Raw genomic sequence first — 25,097 nt, forward strand, 5'->3', positions numbered from 1 at the left:
CTGCTTTTTTTTTTTTTTTTTTTTTAACTTGAGCTGCGAGGATCTGGCTATTTGTTGGAATGAGAACCCATGAATTCACCCACACCTTTGCCAAATCCCATGGCTTTTCACAGGTCTTTATTCTCGCAGCTTTCGACAGCTGTCCATTTTCTCCCTAAATCACCTGTCCCGCCACTGCCTGCATTGCCGGAAGGATTGTTGTAAATTCCTCGTTGCCTTGAGTCATTTAACCTGCCCACCATCAACATAGGTACAACTTACTTCTACACTTGGTGCCTCAGCAACAAATCTTACCCAGCGAAAGCCCCTGTGGAGGCAAGAATTTCTTCAAATTGTGTCATTGTAGGTCAAGATGCAAATTGCCTAGATCTGGTGTAGACGGACTAAATACCAGCCTCTTCTCTCAACACGTTCAGATCCCGGTACTAATACACTTTTTTCTTTCTCGCACCAAAAGCGCTTTATTTCTGCTCATTATTGTCGCTTATTAATGAACAATAGTGGTTTTCAAGCTTCTCTGTCCCCCCTAACTCTCCACTTCCTTCTGCAAATACATCCCCAGGAGTCCCCGGGGAGGAGGAGAAAGCCAGTGTGCGGGGCTGTGTTAAACTGACAAGATTTTCTGGGGAAAGACAAACCTAGATATCGGTCCCCAGCTATTCGTGAGCGATTGTCTCACCCTTTTCAGGGCCGTTAGGTTCTCTGGAGAAGCTGGCCTCGGAGCGGACCCAGCCCCAGCGGCGGGGCGGTACCGCAGGGCGGCGCTGAGCGGCGGAAGCCCGGGAGTCCCCCGCCCCGCTGTGACCACCGGCAGGCCCGGAGCCCGGTGTTGGTTCCTGGGTGACGGAGACGCAGTCAGCCTCGTAGGAAAAGCACTCGGACCCACAGCAGTGCTGCTGACTGGGACCGGGAGGCGGAGCGGCCGGACGCCCACCGCGGAGGTCACCCGCTCCCCGAGCTCCGGGGCCCCCTCCCGGAAAGCCGGACGCGGCGGCTCGTCTCCATGGCAACCGCTCCGCTAGCCCAGGCTCCGCCCCAGCCCGCCGCGAGGACCGGAAGCAGCGTCCGGCCCCGCCCCCGCCCTCCCCGAGAGCGCGGGTCGCCCGTCCGCCCCGAGGTGAGCGCTGACGCCTGCTCCCCGTCTCTGGGCCGGAGGAGCGCCGTCCCGGGGATGGGGGCGGGGGGAGAGGGCGGAGCCACCGGTGCACCCCGCCCCTTCCTCCGCGCACCCCCCTTAGACCCTCTGCACCCCCGTCAGGCGCCCCGCGCTTCCCTCCTCGCGGCCCCGCCTGCTCCCGCCTCTCTCGGCCTCTCCCCGCGGGTCCGCGCATCCCCTTGTCCACCCCGCGGCCCCTGCCCGCTCCGGGGCGTTGGGGGGCTGTCCCGGCCCTTAGCCGCCAGCCCTCGTGGAGCCGCCCCCCCCCCCGAAGAGGGGTTTCCGAGTGAGAGGCGGTCCTCTCCGGAGGTACCCCGGACCCTGGACTTGGGGCGCAGCCCTCCTTCCGGGACCGGGGTCGGGGTCGGGGTCGGGGTCGGGGTGCCGTTCCCCGTCTCCTGTGTAAACCGGAGCGCAACTGTGGACACGGCACAGGTTCGGGGGCGACTCCCCTGCGACTCGCAGAGGCAGCTTTAGCCTAGGGCCCCCTCAGTGTAACATCCCAGCAGGCTCCCCACCCCTGCCCCCCTTCCCGCCGCTCCGGGCTCCCCCCTTCCCGCCGCTCCGGGCTCCCCCCTTCCCGCCGCTCCGGGCCCCCCCCTTCCCGCCGCTCCGGGCTCCCCCAGGCTCCATCCTCGGAGCTGGGGCTCCTGCCTCCGGCCTCTGGACCACGCGGCACCGTGGGAGGTGCGGGCGGCCTGGGTGCAGACGCCAGCCCGTCCCCTGGCCCGTGGCCGCGGCGCCTGAGCCCGCCCGGCCCGGCTTCTGGTCTGCAAGCCTGCCGGGGCATGGGCTTTGCTCAGGGCATCTTTGGTGCCTAGAATAGGGCTTGGTGCAGTGGCGGGGGGAGGGGGGATGTCAGGCTACGTAAGGGAGAAATAGGGACGCCTATAAGATTTTTTAATCGGTCATCAGGTACTAGTCATCATCTACCTGATGATGGACATTGAAACGGGACTGTGTCAACTGGTACTCAGTAAAACGTTCTATGAAGAAATGTGCCCCCTCCGCGAACAAGCTAATGATATTGGGGAAGTTGCTGCTGCTCTCATACATAATTACGTTTCCGGTGGTATTGTGACCTGATCGTCTTTTCTGTAATTTATGTGATAATCATAAGCAAGGCAGAATTTGCCACTCCCATTTGACCTCAATAAGGCAAGGCCTTGGGACATACTTGAAGAAAATAATTTCAAAGGAGAAAGATGGTGTATTCATGAAAATGTGCCTCCCAGCGTTATTTGTAATAGTAACAGTTAGAAACAACCTAATACCGTACAACAGAGACACTTAACTAAATAATTCAAATGTTACGGATGGGAAGTAGAAGAGAGTATGGGGGGAAATGGGAATACATTAAGGTAGAGGGAGTTGCGATTACTTTTTTTAATGGTTCCTTTAATGTCAAAATAATATTGTTTTAAAGATTAGTAAACATTACGAAAATGCACACAAAAGTGCTTCTCTCTCTGAAACGGGATTTTTGGACTGGAACCCAGATTCTTTGTCCGCTGAAATCGAAGAATGAAGCCACGGACAGAAAGTGGAATAGCAAAGGTGGAGACATATTGAAGAACAAGTACAGACTCCCACGTGGGGAGAGGGAAAGAGTCCCACAGAATGGACTCCCAAGTAGGGAGGGGGAAGGGTCCCCCTGAGTTCCTTTTCCCTGTGGCTTATAAAGGCTGCAGATCCTGGTGCCTTGATGTCCCCTCCGATTGGTCACCATTCCCCTGGACTGGTTACTATAGTTACGCCTGGGCTCACTTGGGATATCCTTGTTTTCCTATTCCCTCTGGGCTTTCTTCTCCTCCTGGATGAGAAGGGCTTCCTTCTCTTTATTTTGTAACTATAGACCTTTTGCTGTTCCCAGCTCCGCAATTCTATGTACCTGTTGCAGCTTTTCAGCTCCATATTCTCTGGAAATATACCTTCTGCTGCTCTGCAGCCTTGTGCTCCCTCCGTGGTCCCCGTAATTTCCAAAATTTCTAAAATGTCCTAAACCTGTCCTATTTAATCCCTAAAATTCCTGTTTCATCTCGAGACTATTTCTTAGAACTCTTTGCAGCAGGCTAGAGAAAATTAACTGGCTCTTTTTATTTTTTAAAATGGGTGGCTGGTTTGTTTTTGTTTTTGTTTTGTTTGTTTGTTTTTGTTTTATATATTTTATTGATTTTTTACAGAGAGGAAGGGAAAGGGAGAGAGAGTTAGAAACGTCCATGAGAAACATCCATCAGCTGCCTCCTGCACACCCCCTACTGGGGATGTGCCCGCAACCAAGGTACATGCCCTGGACCGGAATCGAAGCCGGGACCCTTCAGTCCGCAGGCCGACGCTCTATCCACTGAGCCAAACCGGTTAGGGCTTAACTGGCTCTTTGAGCCGGTCCCAGAGCCAGGGCTTTCCCCAGGCTTGCCGACCCCTGTCTGTGCGCCAGGAGCTCCTGTGCCATCCTGGCGGGCCTCTCAGTGTGCTGTCCACAGTCAGCCAGCCTGTGGGCATGGCTTTCAGAAGAGACTGGGGGTTCCTCTTGCCTGTGAAGGAATGCATCTGAGCTCTTTGATTCTCAAAGAAGGGAGTATTCTTTGCAAGCGTAATGCAGGTAAAGATGAAGAGCAGCACTTTCCGGCCAGTCTTGTTTCCGGTCTTAATCGTTTCGTCGTTCTCAGAAGCATTTATTGTCTTTGTTTTGTTTCCTGCCTCCTATCGAAGGAGAATCCATTAAGGAGCGCTTCCCCTCCTGGAGCGTTAAAGCCTGGCCGCCCTGAGCCCTTCCTGCCCGTGTCGGCCTCAGCGTTCCTCCCGCCCGCTGCCCAGGAGCCCGGCTGCCTCGTGGTGGTGAAGATGGAGGGGAGGGAGGGGGCCTGGGGTCCGGGACCCGGCCTGCCCCGCCGAGGCCGCTGCAGCCCCGAGACCTTCCGCCGGCGGTTCCGGCAGTTCGGCTACCAGGAGGCGCCCGGGCCTCGGGAGGCCCTGGGCCGGCTGCGGGCGCTGTGCTGGCAGTGGCTGCGGCCCGAGGTGCACAGCAAGCGGCGGATCCTGGAGCTGCTGGTGCTGGAGCAGTTCCTGGCCGTCCTGCCCGGGGAGCTGCGCGCCTGGCTGCGGGCGCGCGGGCCGGAGAGCGGGGAGGCGGCGGTGGCCCTGCTGGAGGAGCTGGAGGAGCTGGAGCGGGAGCTGGACGGGCCGGAGAGCGGGGAGGCGGCGGTGGCCCTGCTGGAGGCGCTGGAGCGGGAGCTGGACGGGCCGGAGAGCGGGGAGGCGGCGGTGGCCCTGCTGGAGGAGCTGGAGCGGGAGCTGGACGGGCCGGAGAGCGGGGAGGAGGCGGTGGCTCTGCTGGAGGAGCTGGAGCGGGAGCTGGACGGGCCGGAGAGCGGGGAGGCGGCGGTGAGCGGGGACCGATCGGGGAGGAGCGCTCAGGCTGGGCCAGGGGCTCTGTGCAGCCGGTCGGGGAGCGGGGTGAGTGTGCCCCCAGCTGTGCCGGGAACCAGGACGTGGCTCTGCTTTTTCCTCCTTTCCCTGCGGCCGGGATACCTCCTCCATACAGTTTCATCTCACTTTATCCTCAATTCCTTCCTCAGCCTCAGATCACCTGTTTCCAGGTTTGGGGACAAAATGCAGAGGACCTGGCGGCTCGGGAAGTCACTCGGGGGTCGCCAAGTGGCCCGCCCCAGCCTGCGGAGCCGCAGTGCCCATCGCGGGAGCGCCACGCCTCCAGACCACGCGGTGAGGGCGGGACTCCCCCCCCCCCCCGGGAGGGCGCAGGGGGGCCCGGCCATGGGGAGGGCGCAGGGGGGCCCGGCCATGGGGAGGGCGCAGGGGCCCAGTCTCCCCCCCCCCGCCACCACCACCACACACACACTGTGGGAATTTCTGCCTCTCTGTCCTGCTGATGGACATTCTCACAGCTGGTTCTTTCTCATAGATTCTCATAAAATCTGCAGATGTTTAACATTCTTGGCATCATCTCCATCAGGATGGTCAGACCCTTTTCAAGCCGCATGATCGTTCTTTTCAAATGAACTTTCGCGCGGAGTTCCGACATTTAAAGCAGATAAAACACAGCTGCTCTGGCTGACGGGAGCAGGCAGCCCGGCCCTCGAGGGCTCCCACGTGGCCCGGCCCGCCTCTTCTCTTTCACGGGTCCGAAGGGCCCTGGGATGTGGCATTGCCGGGGGACCTCGTGCTCGGTGACTGAGAGGACCGGGACCGGGATGGAGATGCTCCCGCGGCTTTGCGCGCGTCTCTCCTGCTCCCGCTCTCGGTGGCGGCTGGTTGGCTCCTTCCCCTTCTGAACCGGCCTCCGTGGCTCCGCGTCACTTTTTACAGAAATGCCCCCGAACGGCGGCACAGCGGCTGCTCTCCCACTGCAGACACTGAAGAAGTGCTGGGGAGGGAACCCCGTTTCTTCTCCCCCCACCCCCCGCCCCCACTGCTGCCTTCAAGTCCAGGAGTGGCTGCTCAGCAAAGGAAGGGTAGGTTTCTCCCAGGGAATTTTGGTTAGAAACTATAGAAAAAACAATATATAAAAGTTTAGAGGGACACTTAGAAAAGATGTCTCACTCTTGTTTGACAAGAATCAACTTCCAAGAGGCTTGGCATCTCCAGTGAGCATTTGGCATCTCCAGTGAGCATTTGGCATCTCCAGTGAGCATTTGGCATCTCCAGTGAGCATTTGGCAGCTCCAGTGTCGGATTGCCTGGCTTACCCAGGAGAAGGGGAAGTCTTCACACAGCATGGGGTGGGGCGGGCAGCCACCCCGGCCTCAGCGGCTTGGTGTGCTGAGGACTAAAGAAGCGATCGGCCATCATCAGCCATGAAGCCGGGTCCTGGGCTCCTGTTGTTGGCAGGAACCACGTTCCAGCTGTGACTGTCCTCACAGACGCCTCTCCTGCATTTTTTAAAGATGCGTAGAGGTTGCGGGTTCAATCCCTGGTAGGAGTGTGTGCAGGAGGCACCTGATCAATGTTGCTCTCACATTAATGTTTCTCTCTCTCTCCCCTCCATCGCTCTCTAAAAATCCATAAAACATATTTTCTGAAATGCACAGAAATTTAAAACCAAAAGCCGAAGGCCCAGGCTCTTTCCATTCAAGGCAGAGAGAACCGGAATCCTGATAGGCTAACAGAACCATGCCCTACGGCTGCTACGTCATCTCTTTGGTACAAAGGCATGTCATGTCAGAGCTGCGGATGATTTTGGTCTCCACCCTGTCAGGTGCTAACTGTTGCCAGGATTTCGATAGCAGTGACTAGACATTAAGGTCGCTTTGAAATTGGAGCTCCTTACCATTATTAGTAAGATGATTTCCATATCATAGAAGAGTGGCTGTTTTTCGTAGAGGGGTACTCAGTGCCACCCTTGATCTCCTGAGGTGTTGTTATCCTAACTGTTTTCTCCCACCACACCTTTGTGTGTGTGTGTGTGCCTGATGTGTATTTTACGACCTTCTTTTCCATATTCCTTTGTGGCCCCTTGGCTTTCTTTATCTCCTTCCTTAATTATTGATTCAGGTGTCATTATTGAACTTTGTTTTGTTTATTGACACTCTTGTTTATTACTACCAAAGCCACATATCAGCCCTCTCTTTTTTTTTTAATTGATTTTAGAAAGAGGGGAAGAGAGGGAGAGAGAAACATCGATTTGAGGCTCTTCTTTTCGTCCAGACTTCTTCAGTCTCAGATATCTTGTCCCTACTCACTGTTCTACCTTTTACATAGAGCTTTTCATATTCCTAGTTGACTGCCTCCTCGGACTATACATTTTTCTCCTTTGCTCTATGATCTCAGTGTTTTCTGCTTTACCCTCTCCATCCTCCACACTGTGACGCTATTGGAAAACATGCTAGCTAACGCATAAACCATGTATATTTCATTTGGATCATTCTATTTCCTTTCTTTCTTTCCGAACAGAGGAACTGGTGACATTGGCTTTTCTGTGTGTTATTTCAGATAAGGACGCTAGAACTGGAAATGTGAAATCAGCTTCGAGGCATAAGACTTCTTCGGGCCTAGAACTGCGTGGCGATGTTTCTAGCACCGTTCACAGGGATGCTTCCCAGAGTTCCACACCGAGAGGAACCGGCAACCGAGATGGCACGTGTGATAGAAGACACAGAAACCCCTCTCGGAAAAAACAACGCAAGTGTGATGAGTGTGGCAAAATCCTCAGTCAGAGCTCAGCCCTCACGCTCCATCAGAGGATCCACAGTGGAGAGAGGCCTTTCGCATGTGACGTGTGTGCCAAGGCGTTTAGCCGCGGTGCGGTCCTCACCCAGCATCGGAGGACCCACACGGGGGAGAGGCCCTACAGGTGCCACGAGTGCGGGAAAGCCTTCAGCCAGAGCTCCAATCTCTTCAGGCACCGGGAGAGCCACACGGGCGCCGGCGCTGGGGGGGAGTCAGAGCATCTACCCGGAACTCTTCCCACCGAGGGAGACTCACGGCACCAGTAGCTTCCAGGTGGTGCAGACCCGGGGTCTCAATGAGCAGTGTCCTTTCCAAGGTCAGAAAGGAGAGAATACAGACCCTCTAGGTCAGCCTTGTTTGCTTTTCTGCTGCTGTATTGATCAGCAGAGAAGAAACAGGCCGAGTCGAACTTCTGATTTCCATCCGGAGAGTAGCTCTTGAAAAGACATCCTCAGACACGTTCTATTTCTACTCTTAGCACCAATGGTGACACGGTACAGCGGACCCTCAAACAACACTGGTTTGGACAGCACGAAGTGTACTTTATGTAGATTTTTCTCAGTATGTATACAGTCGGCCCTCTGTATTCCTCCACTTCAGCCAACCACAGATTGAGTCTGCAGCTGCAGGGGGCCAGCTGTATGCACTCTAGGCCATTAATACAAGGGACTTGAGCACCCGCCGATTTTGGTATCTACTGGGGGTAGGGGTTGGGGTGGGAAGGTAACCCTGGAACCAATCCTCCACAGATACTGAGGGACAGCTGTGTATTTCTTTTTAGAAAAATGCACGTCCCCCGTTGAGAAAGAATGTGAGTTAGTATAAAAATAGATAAGCATTAGAGTTCCCAGGCCAAAGATGAAAGCACTTTTTAAAAACTTCCATTTTGCTTTCTGTTATGAGGTCTACAATATGCGAATAGGATTGAGGAGGCCCAAGAGAATATGTACCTCAAGATCTAGGCTGGAACGCCCAGGGTCATTGTTAGGAGGCCGGTGAGTAAAGGGACTTAATCTCTTAGGAAAACTCACAAGAGCATATGCATTACTGATGAGGCTAAGAAATTTCCCGTGTAGGGAAAAAACAGTCTGCTTTACAATGTGATTTGGAGATAGCTCAGTGAAAGCATTAAGATGACTACGCGTCTTCAGGGAGTGGCTTCAGCCTAAGGAATGTTCTGGTAATAAGGTGGGTTGTCTATGCTTATGTCAGGTTGATGACCCTCTTTTTTTTTTTTTTTAAATATATTTTATTGATTTTTTACAGAGAGGAAGGGCGAGGGATAGAGAGCTAGAAACATCGATGAGAGAGAATCATCGACCAGCTGCCTCCTGCACACCCCCTACCAGGGATGTGCCCGCAGCCAATGTACATGCCCTTGACCGGAATCGAACCTGGGACCTTTCAGTCCGCAGACCGACGCTCTATCCACTGACCCAAACCGGTTTCGGCTGATGACCCTCTTAATATGAAGGGAAAGAAAAGGGAGATGAAGAAAAGACTGTCCAGGCGAGACTGACGGGTGTGATCCGGGTGTTGGCGAGTGCGGTGTGCAATGGAGGGTGCCCCGGCTTTCCCGGAAAAGGAGCCCTTCCCAGCTGCGGGAGGCCTGTCCCCCTGGGCTCCTCCTGCCCCTTTAGCTGTGACCGTGTTTCAGGCACCACTGGGCAGCCTTGTCAGGGTCCCATACGTTCTTAATAAAGATGATTTTGCAGACAAATGTTCGCAAAATGGGACCCCGGATTATGACGCTCTTGTACGAATGAAACCACTGAAGTCAATTTAGAGTCCACCCAAGTTTTACCCACATCAATCAGATTCCCTGTATAAATGGAAAGTGACCGATGTGTGTGTGATTAAACGTGTTCTGACAGTATGCAACAGGCTGTCCCCTTCCTCAGGGAGTCTGGGTGAGACCGTTCTGAGAGTGTATGTATCGTCGTTTCCCCTGGCGTCACGGTTACCCAACACGGAGAACTTCTCTGTCTGCGTGGGGTTCCTCACGAAGTGTAAGCGTGTCATCAGAAGATCCAGCGTGTCCAGTGCTTGGAGTAACCCCAGACACATGTGGGATTACTGAGCTCTGCTTACTCTATTCATAAGATAAGTAGGGGGAGAAGTAAATGTAAATTTTAACTATGGGATTTGCTGATGTCAATTATATTTCTAAGGAATATGACTACATACTGAGTTCTGTATCTTTTCTGTTACTAAAAATGTAGGGAGTCTATTTGGTGCTGGTCTCTCAGTTGAGAGGAATGAGCCACCTATTAAAGTAGCAGGTGCCTCAGGATGTGTGCACTGTGACTCACTGCGTAGTGAGGGAAAGAGTGTCCTGGGCGCCGTGTGAATAAAATGACGTCTGCATCACGGATCCCGAGGGACATGTCTGTCTGCACGTGGTGCTGCGTAAACCGCACAGAGTTCGTTCTATTCGTGGCGGACGACCTGCGCCTCTCCGCCTGAAAGCGATGCGGAGCATGTTCTCGAAGTGCGTGATGGTCTTTGCAGGGTGTTCTCCAAGTGCGTGATGGTCTTTGCAGGGTGTTCTCCAAGTGCGTGATGGTCTTTGCAGGGTGTCCTCCAAGTGCGTGATAGTCTTTGCAGGGTGTCCTCCAAGTGCGTGATGGTCTTTGCAGGGTGTCCTCCAAGTGCGTGATGGTCTTTGCAGGGTGTCCTCCAAGTGCGTGATGGTCTTTGCAGGGTGTCCTCCAAGTGCGTGATGGTCTTTGCAGGGTGTCCTCCAAGTGCGTGATGGTCTTTGCAGGGTGTTGCTGAGTCCTGGGGCGATTTTGCACTTACAGAGGTCTCCTCGTGAGGAGAAGGTGCTAGTTTATCTCAGGGGAGAAGTCCTATGACCGGGGCTAACTTTGATAAAAATGAGCATGCCAATAGTACCCCATTAGATCGACTCCTTTTCACAGACAGGAAATACTCCGAAGGGAAATTTTTTTAGATGCATTTCACCGTGTCTGGGCCTTCAGTGTTCTATCTGTAACCCAATGTTCCTTCTTCACTTCACTCCCTTTCTTTCCGAAGACATGCCCATCACTGTCCTGAGGCGCCTGCAGTGGACATGTTTGGGTTTTGCACCAGAAGCTACTTCATAACTGTAATTTTGCTACTGTTAATGAATCGTAATGTAAATATCTATGTTTTCTGATGGTCTTAGGCGACCCTGCTAGCAGTTCTCAACCTGTGGATCGCGACCCACAGGTTGAGAACCGCTACTGTAGAGCCTAAGACCATCGGAAAACACAGATATTTACATTACGATTCATAACAGTAGCAAAATTACAGCTATGAAGTAGCAACGAAAATAATTTTATGGTTGGGGGGGTCACCACAACATGAGGAACTGTATTAAAGGGTCGCGGCATTAGGAAGGTTGAGAACCACTGTCTTAGAGCCTCTTACCACCAAATTTGCCAACTTACCGACGTCACTCGTAATTCCTTCCCCCTCCTCACCCAAAGTATTTTTTCCATTGATTTCTAGAGAGTGGAAGGAAGGGAGGAAGATGGGAGGAAAGGACAAGGTGGGGGGGGGGGGTTAGGGGTGGGGAGAAACATAGATGTGAGAGAGACACATCTCTAGGTTGCCTCCCTCCCACACCCCCACTGGGGCTTGCTTGGAATGTGCAACCGAGGTATACCTTGACTAGGAATTGAACCTGAGACCCTTTAGTCCATGGGCCAATGCTCTAGTCACTGAGCAAACTGGCCTTTTTATGGTCTGCAGCCGTACTGTGTGTGTGGGGGGAGGTGGGGGGAGCAGAAAGCCTGAGTCACAATCCAGGAATTAAAGAGAAACTGTTTCATGACAACCTGCTTGGGAGGCTGGGGACTGAGTGGCAAGGGGCCTGCAGCAACTCCTCACACGCTCCTGTTGCGGAGGGTCCCGGTGTTCCGCCAGGACTCAGGTCAGCTGCTGAGCCAGCCTTGCTGTGCAGCCCGTGGAGGGAAGTCCCCGGTTGTCCAGCGCTGGCACGGCGCTATCCCTGCTTCAGGCCGCTCAGGAGCACGATGCTCTGTCCTGCCTGGATCTCGGAGACAGGACCACGGTCAGGAAACAGCCCCCACAGTGGGGCCGAGGATGGTGTTTCAAAGAGGTGTCAGCCCTGCCCCCCAAAGAGTAAATGAGAGGAGAAAGCCTCATGTGGTTTCCATTTACTTTCCTAGAAAGAATTAGGAATTACAGAACAGGGTCCCAGCAGAGTTTTGTATAATTTTGCAACATTTTTAACTTCCTTATTTGTTTGATATTTTCTGTTTTAAAAAAAATATGTATATATTCTTTTTATTGATTTCGGAGAGGAAGGGAGAGGTAGAGAGAGAGAGAAACATCCATGACGAGAGAGAATCATTGATAGGCTGCTCCTGCACGCCCCCCACTGGGGATCGAGTCCGAAGCCCGGGCATGTGCCCTGACCGGGAATCGAACCGCGACCTCCTGGTTCATAGGTTGGTGCTCCACCAGGGAGCCATGCCGGCGGGGCTGATCTGTGTCCCAATATTGATTACAGCAGAAACTCTTACAGTAAAATAACATGAACCGGGAAGGCCTGAGCTAGCCGTTAGGGTCACAAAAGCGGGAAAGGGGGCACGAGCAGCCAAGCAGATGGCAGAAAGGTGGCAGGAGCCAAGTAGGAGACGGGAAGGCTGGATTTCTGAAGCCGCCTCAATGGAGGAGGAAAGAGGAGATCAGGGTTAGCAGGGTTGCCGGGGAGATGAAGCCTGGGGCACGTATAAAGAAGTGCTATGCCCTCCGTTGCTCGATAACGTGCTCTCTCGTGCACAAACCCCTCCCAGGCGGAGGGCACGTTGCAGAGGGCCCTGGCCCGACTGAGGACGTGCACAGTAACTGACCGTGACTGGTAGCCGTCCCCAGAGCCAAAGCCCGCAGACGCTGCAGCGCTCCTCCAAGGCTGGACCTGCACGTCTAACAGACGTTAAACCACAGGGCTCTGGCGTGCAGTTTCCCATGCCTGACATGTGACCTCGCAAGGGTGGCGATGTGGCCAGCACAATTCACTCATTCATTCAGCAAATGTGCATTAAGTTCTCCGTAAGCCCGGCAGGCAGCAGCCTGTGACGAGGCGGGGATCCTGTGGTGAACAAGACAGACAAGTTCCTGCCCTTCCCGGGCATACAGAACAGAACAAACAAAAAGCAGGGACAGGGGTAAGTGAGATCCCGTCCAGCAGTGCCCGGAGCGGGGGAAGGCCTCCCGGGGAAAGGCGGCCAGTGAGGCCCAGGATCCGGGGCCACGGCGACCTTAAGGGGAGGTCAGGCAGGGAAGGTAGGGGCAGACACAGGGGGCCTTGCAGGCCCATGTCAAACGGTTTTTGTCGTCCTCAGTGGGACCCAGGGAAGGCCTTTAAGTAGGAAGTAAAGTAGTATGATCTGTGTTAGTGAATGGTCACCTCAGCAGCTGTTTTGGGGTATAAAATGGCCAGCCTGAAGTCAGATGACCACAGATTCAATGCGAGAGCATTCCCAAAGCTCTGAGCTTTCTTTCTTTCTTTTTAAACATATTTTATTGGTTTTTTTAAAAATATATTTTTATTGATTTTTCACAGAGAGGAAGAGAGAGGGATAGAGAGTTAGAAACTTCGATGAGAGAGAAACATTGATCAGCTGCCTCTTGCACACCCCCCACTGGGGATGTGCCCGCAACCAAGGCACATGCCCTTGACCGGAATCAAACCTGGGACCCTTCAGTCCGCAGGCCGACGCTCTATCCACTGAGCCAAACCGGTTTCGGCTATTTTATTGATTTTTTACAGAGAGGAAGGGAGAGGGAGAGAGAGTTAGAAACATCCATGAGACAGAAACAAGGGTCAGCTGCCTCCTGCACACCCCCTACTGGGGATGTGCCTGCAACCAAGGCACATGCCCTTGACGGGAATCGAACCCGGGACCCTTCAGTCCGCAGGCCGATGCTCTATCCACTGAGCCAAACGGGTCAGGGCTAGCTCTGCGCTTTCTCACCTCGTTACCCTAATAGATAAACGGGTCAAAATCAAGCTCCGCAGCATCGCCGGTGGGAGCCGAAGGTGGGGTCCTGCCTTGGCTTCCAAGCCCGCTTCCCACTCACTGGTTGCGGGTCGTCGCTGTGCGGGGTCAGCTGGGAAACGGGGCCGGTGCACGTTCCGACGACACCGGGCAGCGGTGGAGATGGATGCCTCCCCGGGAGAGGCCGGGCGCGGTGCCCGCTCCGACGGCGAGCATCACAGGCGCCAGCGCTGACACCTGTCGGAGGCCCCTGCGGAGCCCAGGAGGGAAAGCCCGTGCAAGGGCGGGCGGCCCCGCAAAGGCCATCGCAGGGGCAGGCCCCCTCCTCCTCTGACTGGTCTGCCGGCGGAACGCAGGCCGGGGGCTGCCGAGGAGAGAGGCACCGGGCCAAGCCCGGCCTCAAAGCGGTCATTGTCGCGGGGCGCCCCTCCCCCGCCCGGGGCGCGTCCCCATGGCAACGCGGGGCTTCGCGCTCCCGCCTCCCGGGCCGCAGACAGGAAGCCGTCCGCGCCGGGGGCTTCTGGGAAACGGCTGTGAGCGGCGTCTGTGCGTCGGCCGCGGACAGCGAAGCTGCTGCGGTTCCCGAGCCCGAGGTTTGCGCCGGCGTGCGGGAGGGCCTGCGGGGCGCCGGGCGAGGGGCCGCGGGCCGCGGCGGGAGCCAGCGACGAACCCCGGCGGGACCTCCCTCGGGTCCCGGGGGCGCAGGCCGCCGTCTCCGCGCCCGGCCGCTGCGGCGCGGGGGGCGGCCCGAAGGCCGGGTGGGGCTCTGCACCCTCCGCTGGCCCTCCTTCCCCGCGTCCTCCGCGACCCTGGCCTTTCCCCTCCCCCATCAGCCGGTTTTGTTCTATTTCGAGGCCCAGCGTCTCGCGGGGAGTTCTGGGACTCGGCTCGGGCGGGGGCGGGGAAGGGCGGGCCTGGCGCGAGTGCTGCCGGGACTTGTAGTTCCGCCGGCGACCGCGGGCGGAAGTGCGGTGGCCCCGCCGTGGACGCGCCTGGGTGGCCTTTGGGGCGTGTGAAATCCGCAGCCGCGGTTGCGGAGGGGCCGGCGGAGGGCGGGGTGGGGCCGGGCTCGCGGCGGCACTCTGCGGGCGTCAGGTAGGGCGATCCTCGGACCCCCACCCACATACTCCCCGGACCGCGGGCTGCCCTCCCCGCACCTCCTAGGAGAGTTTAGGGAGAAGAGAGATTCCCTGTAGACAGGATGCTGCCACCACTGATCCGGCAGGAGTGGGGAGGAGCGGTGTGCTGGCTACACCCGGTTTGTAGGGCCGCCACACTCCAGAGGAGTGAGTCCAACTCCCGTGCGTTCCGTGTCCGATGAGGGCTTTCCTGACCCTGGTCCTCGTCTTGATGGGGTTGCAGTAAGTTTTCGAAAGGGCCGGCTTTCAGGTCCCGGGCCCCGAATGGGTACGTGGAGGACTGCACGGCCCGTTTCTGATCCGTGAGAGAACCTGGGGCAGGGCCGTGACGGTGCGGACACCCGGGAAACGGCCGGAAGTAGCCCCGGGCCTCCCTGCAAGCGAAGCTGGGAAAGCAGTCACCGCTGTGAGGACCAGGCCCGGGGCGGCTGCGAGGGGTTAGGATGGCTCTGGGGGCCTTTCATGGAGTCCGTGTGATGAGCGCCTGTCATAAATGCGAATAGTCACGGTGTGGTGGGCCACTGCATAATATTTGCATCGGATGGCACTGGAGGCTAATTTTTTTTTTTTCAATATTACGTTATCTGCTCCTGAGCAGGTGAACAATTCTTCAACTTATTTTAAGGGTAGGGGGGTTCCTAAACATTTTAAAAATATTTTTTAACTTAACAAATTCTGTCTTAAAATGTTTTTTTCTTAAGCACACAATAAAAAAAAGCATCCTTGCTTTGGAGTTGACCTAAGTGTGGGAGGGAACACCAGTCTTAAATCGCAAATAATGTGTTTCAGGATCAGATGCATTTAGAAACCACTACAAGGCCAGCTAGGTTTTTCAGGCCATCTAGTCTCTGTGGCAACAATTTACCTCTGCCATTGTGGCATGAACTGTAAAATTATTTAGGGACAGATGTTTTAATTTTATATCATTTTCACATAGCACGAAGTATTCTTTTGAGTCTTTTCAACCATGTGAAAACTGCCCTGGCCGGCTTAGCTCAGTGGTTGGAGCATTGACCTGCGAACCCAAGGGTTGAGGGTTTGACCCTGTTGGGTCACGTGCAGAAGGCAACCAATGATGTGTCTCTGTTACGTCAATGTCAGTGTTTTTCTTTCTCTCTCTTCCCTTCCTCCTGCCCTTTCACTCTAGAAATCAATGGAAGAAATATCCTCAGGTGAGGATTAAAAAAAAAAAAAAAGTGAAAACTATTATTAATACAAGTGTACAAAAATGGGCAGCAGGCCAGATTTGACAATGAGCTGTAGTTTGCCAACTTCTGGTATAGTTTATTGATGGGAATTTTCAATTCAATAAAAAGAAATGTTTTTACTTCCTTTATCAACATGTTTCCAAATTCTTAGGATATCTGGTCGCTTACGTTTTTAATTTTTTGTGTTTTAAGATTGCCTGTGAAGAACACGAGGTATTTCCCTGAGGCCTGTGCTCTGCCTGCCTTGATAGTCTTCGCTTGGAGTCTTAAAATCAGGATGTCTGCACAGTCAGTAGAGGAAGATTCGATACTCATCATCCCAACTGCAGATGAGGAGGAAAAAATTCTGAGAGTGAAGTTGGAGGAGGATCCTGATGGTGAAGAGGGATCAAGTATCCCCTGGAACCATCTCCCCGACCCAGAGGTGTTCCGACAGCGATTCCGGAAGTTTGGGTACCAGGATTCCCCCGGGCCGCGTGAAGCCGTGAGCCAGCTTCGAGAACTTTGCCGTCTGTGGCTCAGGCCCGAGACACACACGAAAGAACAGATCCTGGAGCTGGTCGTGCTGGAGCAGTTCGTTGCCATCCTACCCAAGGAGCTGCAGACTTGGGTCCGAGAGCATCACCCAGAGAATGGAGAGGAGGCCGTGACGGTGCTGGAGGATTTAGAGAGTGAGCTGGATGATCCTGGGCAGCCGGTGAGCCTGCTTGTGCCGCTTTCCTGGGTCAGAAGCACTGGCCCCCTGTAGGCACACTGCGGAGCTACCTCCACTCCACTGCAGTACATGTGCCGTCCGGTGTCTCTCCTGTCCCGTTAGTTCTGATTCTCATTAATTCCCGTCCACTGAACCACATCTCATTCGCAGGTTTCTCTCCGCCGGCGAAAACGGGAGGTGCTGGTAGAGGAGATGGTGTCTCCAGAAGAAGCTCAGGGATTACCAAGTTCTGAGCTCGATGCTGTGGAAAACCAGCTCAAGTGGGCGTCCTGGGAGCTCCACTCCCTAAGGCACTGTGGTGAGGCCCAGGCTTCCCTGGGGGGAGGGGAGACAGTGAGGTCTAAGGTCTGCAGCCCGTTGCGTGTTCTTTTGTGTGTATGTGTGTCTGAGTGTGTGTGTGAGTGTATGTGTGAGTGTGTGTATGTGTGTGAGTGTGTGTGTATGTATGTGTGTGTGAGTGTGTGTGAGTGTGTGTGTATGTGTATGTGTGTGTGTGTATGTGTGTGAGTGAGTGAGTGTGTGTGTATGTGTGTGAGTGTGTGTATGTGTGTGTGTGTGTGAGTGTGAGTGTGTGTGTGTGTGTGTGAGAGAGTTCTTGGACTGGACACACCGTAGGAGCTTGGTTCTTTTCTCCTAACAGTTTGCTGACCTCAGGGCTTTTGTTCCTAGACTGCCACCAGCCTTTTCTTCTCTTCCCCGCCTCCTGATGACCTGCCCATTGCAGGCTGGCCGGCGTCGGCCTCACTGAGCCAGCGCCTACCTGTAGACCAGGTCCCTGTGCAGTTTGCATGCAGTAGTGCATATTGGTCACCTGTCCCGTGTCCTTTCAGTCTCCTGCCTCATCTCATTGGTACAGTAAACTTACCTGAGGCCTCTTCAAGTCTGCTTATTTGTTGTTTGTTACTGGAGTCTTTCTAAATTTTCACCTATTGTTTTCTTCAACATCCTATCCAGAGTCATTTTTTTCTTAAGGTTCTTTTGTAAAAAATGGTATTTAGATAAAGCTCTTCACCTTTTCTATGTATTCATTAAAAAATGGGTTTTCTAGCTATAGTAAGCTTTTTTAAAAAAAATTTACTGATTTCAGAGAGGAAGGGATAGGGAAAGATTGAAACATCAATGATGAAAGAGAATCATTGATTGGCTGCCTCCTGCACACTCCCAACTGGGGATCGAGCCCGCAACCGGGGCATGTGCCCTTGATCGGAATCGAACCTGGGATCCTTCAGTCCACAGGCCGACGCTCTATCTGCTGAGCCAAACTGGCTAGGGCTATAATGAGCTTTTAAATACAGAAAAATTAGATTAGTCCTTCCCAGTATTTTTTATAATTAACGCCACATCCTTATTTGTATACTTTGATTCAACCCAGTTTATCCCTAAAGCTACTGGATGTATTTTTCCGATTCAGTGTAATGAATCAGAACTTGGGGTGTGGGGCTGAAGTATGCTGGGAATCTGGACATTGTTCTGTGCAATGCAGTTTGCAAAGCATTATCATTGGTTTGGAGGTGGCATTTTCTTGGGTAGAAAACTTCTTCCCTGCCTGAGTTTCAGAATACTTTTCACCTCTTTAATTCCTCATTTCAGCAATCCAGTCTCTGCCACACTTGAGAACTTTCTTCTTACTGTCTCCACTTAACCTGTACACTCCTCTGTTCTCCAAGAGTCCAGACCTAACAGGTCCCCGCCACCCTCAGGCTCTCCTGGTCAGCCTTTCCTCCCGCCTTTCTCCCGTTCTCCATCTTTTATTACGGACCTGCTCACTCCCACCGTTCCGAGTGCTGCTGCTCACCCTGTGGTGATGGTCTTGACTTTTCAAGGTTCAGGAAAGTCTTTTTTTTTTTTACTTGTAAATTTTATATATTTTTAAATAATTAAAAACATTTATTTATTGGTGTGTGTGTGTGTGTGTGTGTGTGTGTATCAGGAAAGTTTTAAATGAAACTTGCTCATATAGCTGCCTGCAGATGTGATGGTACCGCACGCTGATAATTCACTAGACACATCTATCTGAGGCTAAGAAATAAGAGCTCATCTAGATCCTGAGAAATACCCAATAGGGCGGTGTTCTCCACAGGAGAACTTTCATTTGTGAGCGCGTATTGCGTTTGTAAGTGTCAACCTGAACCATCGGGATGCTCCCAGCTCACCCTCAGCCCCTGTCAGGACTCTTGGCTGTGACCGGTCTTGTCTTGCTCATTTCAGGAATAGTTACTTTCTAACTGACTGCTTCTTTTTTATGCCATTATAGTTTGATGTAATGTCTCCCTTTTCAAAGCAAAAGGATATTATAAGGCTTTTCTAATGACCAACCTTATTTTATGTTTGTTCTTACAAAGTTCCATCCAGACCTGTGTCACTCTCTCCTGAATGTCTTAAAATCTACCATCTTTCTGTTCTTTTTTCCCCTCATCACCATTTATAACCCACTAGCCTGTTACTACTTCTGTTCAGATTTAACTGTTTAATCCTTCATTGTGTTATTTACCTTATTAGCCTCATAATCAGTCATTTCATATTTTTCTCTTTTGAGAGTGGCAACCTTAGCATCAATTTTCACAATACTGTTTATAGATGAAGCAAGCTATTTATTTACTTTAAATTCATTAACTTTTTTTTTCTTCAGGTTCCTTTCTCCCAGAACAGGAAATGAGTGATACTTACATTTTCTGTTTATTTCAGATGATGATGCTAGGACTGAAAATGGAGCGTTAGCTCCGAAGCAGGAGGTTCCGTCCGCAGTGGAATCTCAGGAAGCTCCTGGCACTCTCGGTGTGGGGGTCCCTCAGATTTTTAAATACGGAGAAGCCTGTTTCCCTAAGGGCAGGTTTGAAAGAAAGAGAAATCCTTCGAGAAAGAAACAACATATATGTGATGAATGTGGAAAACACTTCAGTCAGGGCTCAGCTCTTATTCTTCATCAAAGAATCCACAGTGGAGAGAAACCCTATGGATGTGTTGAATGTGGGAAGGCGTTCAGCCGAAGTTCCATCCTCGTGCAGCACCAGCGAGTCCACACTGGGGAAAAACCGTACAAATGTCTTGAATGCGGGAAAGCCTTTAGCCAGAATTCTGGGCTTATTAATCATCAGAGAATCCACACTGGGGAGAAACCTTACGAATGTGTGCAGTGTGGGAAATCCTATAGTCAAAGCTCAAATCTTTTCAGACATCAGCGAAGACACAATGCAGAAAAACTGCTGAATGTTGTGAAAGTTTAAGAAATTAGAAATAAAAGTCAGCACTCAGGTCTGTTTCTTCAGAAATGAAGACAAAATTAAAAACATGGAATGATACATAACGATACAGTTTGGTCTCCCTATAAGAATGTTAGAAAATCCACTGGGAAATGTAGAACATTGTCACTCAACATTAACATTTTGTTTTGAAAGAACTGGTGTCATACCTGCCTGGAAACGGGAATTTTAAACGTAATTCACATGTGAATGTCTACATTTTTCATGGGGTGTTTATATTCTTACTAATTTTTTTCCAAATAATGATCTACTCTGTTCTTTGTCTCTTACAGTTTTCCTTTGTAGACAGACACATTAGTTTGTGTTGATCATTGGATCATTCTTTTCAAGGATACACTCCCTTCCCTTCTACGTTAAAAGGCAACATAGGGATTATGAAGTCTGAAAACTGAAACCATCTTTTCAAAATTTGCTCTTCTGCTTTTTTTACCCAATTTGGATATGCATTTCAGAAAATAGAAGGTAAAAATGACTAAAAGCTTCAAAGTAAAATTAGAATTGATGGTGATTAAACATCAAAAAGTGAATGGGACGCCTAGATTGGGAAAGATGTAAAAATATTTTGATCCAAGGATTGAAGTGTATCAAGAATTTATCTAGATGTAATTATCTGCCTGTAGGAAAATAAAAATGCTGCATCCTGTCTGTAATTTGGAGGCATCCCACTAATGAAAATAATGTTCTATGTATCATTAGAAAGTGGATAGTCTAAATAATAATCATAAACTATGAACGTAGAGAAAACACTAGAGAATTTGCAGTGAATGACAGTTGAGGGGCAAATATGACGGTAATAGTCTATCTTGGCTTTTAGAAAACAAGATTTGAAGATCTAATTCATTATTTTGCCTTCGTTTTTGTTAAGGATAGAAAAAAAAAAATCCCTGACCAGGTGGGTAACAAGTATCAGGTTTGTTATTTTATTTTTTGGTAAAAAAGGGTTGAACACCAGGCTAACAAAGCAGCCACGCATTCATTCATTCAACATTTTCTACCGACAAGGCACTGTGCTAGGTACTGTAACCCTACCCTGAGGAGGTAGGTCATTCTTCCACTGTACATTATCGGGGGGCTGTACACAGCGGCTTCTTGTGAGTTAGCCTCTGGCCCCCTTCTGAGCAGTCCTGGGGGAGCCGTAGTTCTCTTACCAGGGTGTTGTATTTGGGGGAAAGGAAGACAGCTCAGATTGCTAACCATCTCTCCAGCTTTCCTCAGAGGTGAGTCTAAAATTCTATCACATTTTGGAGGTTTTATAAAACTAATCAATCTCTATTAGCATTGAGGTTGTACTTACATGTTAAGTTGAATGGATTGTTCTATTTAAAAAAATAAATGACTAGGTTATTAACAACTAGTTTATTAACAGAATTGATTGAACTATTTTTTAAAAATTTTAAGTCTTAACACATTTTTTAAAATGTATGAAAGTAATACATTGTAGTCGTAGGATTATATACTCCTTGGCTGAGAATCCCAAGTACTGTGGTTCTACTGTTTAGTGGAAAACTCTGGAAGTTAAAATATAGAATATGAGAAAAGGCTTTTTTTATAGTGGGCATCATTGTGTGGAAAATGACCCATTTGAATAAACATTTCATAGTTCCAGAGATTTTGGTTACATCTGGTGCTTGGATCAAATTTAAATAGTGGAAGGTGAAATTTGCATGAGCCTATTAAAAAGCATAGTAATAAATGCAAGGCCAGCTGGTGGAGGAGCGAGGCAGAATGGGGCTTGTTTATAGGTTTTCTGATAATTATAAGAAATGTGCTTTATAGATTAAGGTTTATTGAACTATAAATATGTAGTAATGATATAATGTATTTTAAGTTATACAAGAAAATGTAGGGACTTTGGGTCTTTTTTTTCTGTGGCTGAGAGGAAACATGTCAATGTCCAATAAAGGTATAGACTCCTCTGCTCTAAGATGAAATGATCTTGAGTTGATTGATTGATTGATTTATAACTGGTTTCTTTCCAAGTAGGCTTTGAGGCGGCATATTTGGAATTCTGCTGGGATGACAGGATTCTTTATATCAGAGTAGGTAAGAAGGAGCCAAGCTCTCAGTGGCTGAAATTTCATGCTTTTTTAGATTTTATATCTTTTCTGTATACCAAGAAGCTTCAGTGTGGTAGATTTGTCTTAAAGGCCAAAGATGTTTGGTATAATGTGAGAGCTTAGACAAAGTAGTGTTAGAGTTGGCAAATAAGTGTTGGTCTTGCCAGCTCATAGCTGTGGGTTGTTTAGAAAAGATTCTGAGGCTACGGCAAGGCTGTGGGGAAAATGGCAGGATCCAAAAAGACTGGGTGATGGTCCACAGGAAAAGGAAGTGGTTAGTGTACTTGCTGTTTCTGATTAGGTTATATTCCCAATGGATAAATTGATTTAAAATAACTATTCAGTGATTTATGATTTCATCTATACATTTATCTATACCCACACAGATAATCATAGCAATTCTGGGGGCTGCACAGCCTCTGATGAAATGGTGATCTGGCAGTTGTCAAGTGTTGGCAACTTTTGGTTAGCAAACAAGCAGTCACTGTTAATGGCATGCAGACTGCTGATACCTACCCAGCAGCCACTGAGCATTTGCTCATTACTGGTAAATTCTGGGTTTCTTGGAGGTTAAGCTCCCTACATTCACACCAGTTGGCACTTGACCATTTAGCAGTATGTCTACCGCGTTAATGTAGGTTGAAGGGAGGATTATCTGTATTGAAACAATCTGCATGCCAGGCATCGGATTAGACACTATCCCTGTCGCACTTAGATTTGTAGACTTAAAAGCAGGATTCAGAGATCGTGTGACTTGCATGTGGCCAAGTAGAGCTAACACAAATCTAGTTCTGTGAACTCCACAGACATAAATTTTTCCACAATGCCATGAGCAGTGGCTGTTCAACCTTGATTTTAGATTTTATCTCTTATGGTTCAGAGGTTTTTATCTTTTATAGTTAACAAATATGAAAAATATTAAATTCGCTCATTAAAATTTTTTATAGTACAGAATATAACGTGAAAAAGGACATGCTTTCTTATAGTCTTACTCAGAAGTAATAATTACTTGGTCTGTTATTCTTCCAGACTTAGGCATATACAAGTTTAAGCAAAAATGTGTTAATAGCCGACACTTGTGGTTCCTATAAAGGCACTGTTTTGAAGTGCTTTACCATGGATTAACTCTTAATCCTCACAGCAACCATATGAGGTAGGTACATATCCCCATTTTACATGTACTGCTCTGAAATTTGTCTCCCCTCCTTCCCAATTTGATGTAGACATTGTTTTTCATGGCTACAAATACTGTTGCATTGCATGAATATACTGTTATTTATTTAACCAACCCCTGGATAGTTTCGTTCTTTTTTTAAATTATTATACATAAAGGTATGGTTAAGATCCTTGTACATATATTTTGCTGCTTGTGTGGGTATTTCTGTAGGATAAATACAAGTGGTTTTTTGGGTCAGAGAATGTGCACATTCAGCATTTTAAGAGATGCCACCCAAAAGATTACCAATTTACAGCAATTTACAACTCCCTCAACAGTAAGAGTGCCTGTGGGCTTGCCTACACTCAGACCAGTCTGATAGGCAAAATTTATTTCCGTCCTTTGATAATTAATGAGGAACATTTCTCCCTACGTTTATTGGCCATTTGCATTTCCTATTATGAATTGTGTTTGCCCATTTTTCTTTTTTTTTAAATTATGAAAGTATAAATGACTACTAGCTCAATGTATAAAGCATAAATGATACAGGTATAAGAACAAAGTCTTTTCTTCAGCACTTCAATCACATTCCACTTCCCAGAGTTTAGTATACATCTGTCTAGTCCCCTTTCCATACATCTCCATTTGAATGTACATAAGCATATAAAAGCTATTTTTACATAAACCAGGATCATATATGTACTGTTCTACAGCTTGCCTTTTTTTGGTCTCAAAAACCTATTCCTGAGGTCTTTAAATTTCTTTAATGGTTGAATAGGATTCAATATTATGAAAATGCCATGACTGAAGGTATTTTTTCCTCCTGCTCTTACATTGCCAAAGTAAATCTTTCCTCATATGTCTGTGTGCATGTGTGTAGAATATTCCTTTAGGATGGAGTTGTGTACGGTGGAGTATTACATCAGTAGGTGTACTCCCTGATAGGCTCACCTTAGCCTTCCTAAAGGCCTACATAACTTTATTATTTTACCACCTGTAGGGAAAATGTTCATTTCCCCATATGGCCTTACCTACACTTGGTACTTTTATCTGATGAGCAAAAAAATAAAAAAATAAATAAAATCCTTAATTACATTTCCCTGATTAATGGTAAGGTTGAGGTTATTTTCATGGATTGTTTGTTCACATCCTCTACCTGCTTTCCAGTTGAGCTACGTGTGGATGTTTGTTGTTTTTGTTTGTACAGCATCTCTTTTCCCACCTTCTGGTAACAGAGCCCTTATTTATTGCGGGGAACCCATTCCCTATGGCTTAGCTGAATACATGGCCAGGTCTGGCCTCCCTGAGTTCTGCAGCTCCTTAGCCACAGTGATGAAAGCACAGGCATGTAACTCAGGCCAGGCCACAGAGAGCCCTCAACAAACGGCGGAAACTATTGGCAACACGGCTCATGGAGATCCAGGAACTAAGGACTGTGTGTGTACCATGTGGGGAGAGTTTGAGGAGAAGCTCAGAGGCTAGCAGAAAGGACAGAGAACTGAGTTCTGATGTCATTTTTCTGGAGGCCCTCGATCCAGCTGTGCCTAAAGCCTGCCCTACCTCCGGACTTTAACGTTTTGTGAGCCAATAAAGTCCCTTTCTTGTTTAAGATAATTGAATTGGGTTTCTGTCCTGATTAATATAGGTTATTTGTATTTTCTTATTGATTTGTAGAAACCTCTGTAACTTTAAATCCTAGACTTACACTTTATGCACTATATAGGTTAATAAAATTAGCATGGCCTTCCATGATTTGGCCTCTGTCAACCTCTGCCATTTGTTACTCCACGCTATACCACACACCACACACATATACTTTACATACCAATAATAACTGAACATTGGTGTTGGGAATGCCTGGATGAAAAGCTTTTCATAGTCATATCTTCAGGAATTTCTCCTCCTACCCTTCATTCCAGGGACTGAGAAGGGATTACGCTGCTGTCTGTGCTGTAGCCATTGTTCTTGGGGCGTTCCCCGCAGGTATTTTCTGTGTGTGACCCTAGGGGTCCCTCCCCATGACCTCCATCCCCCTTCCATGGTTCTTGGGGGCCCTCATTGATTCTCAGGCCTGTGGATTTGAAATTGCTCAAGCCCAAGACTTCTGGGGTTTACATCTGTTGCTCCTGTGTGTGGAAACTACCTGTGGCAGTAAAAGGAAAAAACACCAAAAACATTTTATGTCTTGGTGAATAGTAAGGAGA

The 25,097-nt window shown here is 49.7% G+C and overlaps 3 protein-coding genes across 10 annotated transcripts in view; 2 read left to right on the forward strand and 1 right to left on the reverse strand.

Annotated features, from left to right (window-relative positions):
* Positions 1-25,097, reverse strand: part of ZNF397 (zinc finger protein 397) — a 687,602-nt gene that overhangs the window by 639,620 nt on the left and 22,885 nt on the right. The gene's annotated exons all lie outside the window — the stretch shown is intronic.
* LOC307107770 (zinc finger protein 396-like) lies at positions 1,125-10,284 on the forward strand. 6 transcript variants are annotated; one of them, XM_079785268.1, is made up of 4 exons: positions 1,598-3,758; positions 3,869-4,540; positions 4,735-4,879; positions 7,105-10,284. In XM_079785268.1, exons 1-4 carry the CDS (start codon positions 3,753-3,755, stop codon positions 7,605-7,607), a joined length of 1,326 nt encoding a protein of 441 aa, XP_079641394.1. In that variant the 5' UTR covers positions 1,598-3,752; the 3' UTR covers positions 7,608-10,284. The 6 variants fall into 6 exon arrangements, with proteins under 6 accessions (XP_079641396.1, XP_079641394.1, XP_079641395.1 ...); XM_079785269.1 differs by adding an exon at positions 5,483-5,628 and having other exon boundaries at positions 1,598-4,540; positions 7,105-7,277; XM_079785270.1 differs by lacking the exons at positions 1,598-3,758; positions 3,869-4,540 and adding an exon at positions 1,125-1,591.
* Positions 13,300-24,512, forward strand: ZNF24 (zinc finger protein 24). 3 transcript variants are annotated; one of them, XR_013814165.1, is made up of 5 exons: positions 13,300-13,951; positions 15,898-16,402; positions 16,571-16,718; positions 19,106-21,723; positions 22,767-24,512. XR_013814165.1 is itself a non-coding variant. In XM_079783790.1 (4 exons), the coding sequence occupies exons 2-4, from the start codon at positions 15,983-15,985 to the stop codon at positions 19,642-19,644; spliced, it is 1,107 nt and encodes a 368-aa protein (XP_079639916.1). In that variant the 5' UTR covers positions 13,300-13,951; positions 15,898-15,982; the 3' UTR covers positions 19,645-24,512. The 3 variants fall into 3 exon arrangements, 2 of the variants coding, with proteins under 2 accessions (XP_079639916.1, XP_079639917.1); XM_079783790.1 differs by having other exon boundaries at positions 19,106-24,512; XM_079783791.1 differs by lacking the exon at positions 13,300-13,951 and adding an exon at positions 14,430-14,453 and having other exon boundaries at positions 19,106-24,512.

This window comes from Cnephaeus nilssonii, assembly GCF_951640355.1.
Source record: "Cnephaeus nilssonii genome assembly, chromosome: 11".
In the NCBI taxonomy this organism is placed as follows: Eukaryota; Metazoa; Chordata; class Mammalia; order Chiroptera; family Vespertilionidae; genus Cnephaeus; species Cnephaeus nilssonii.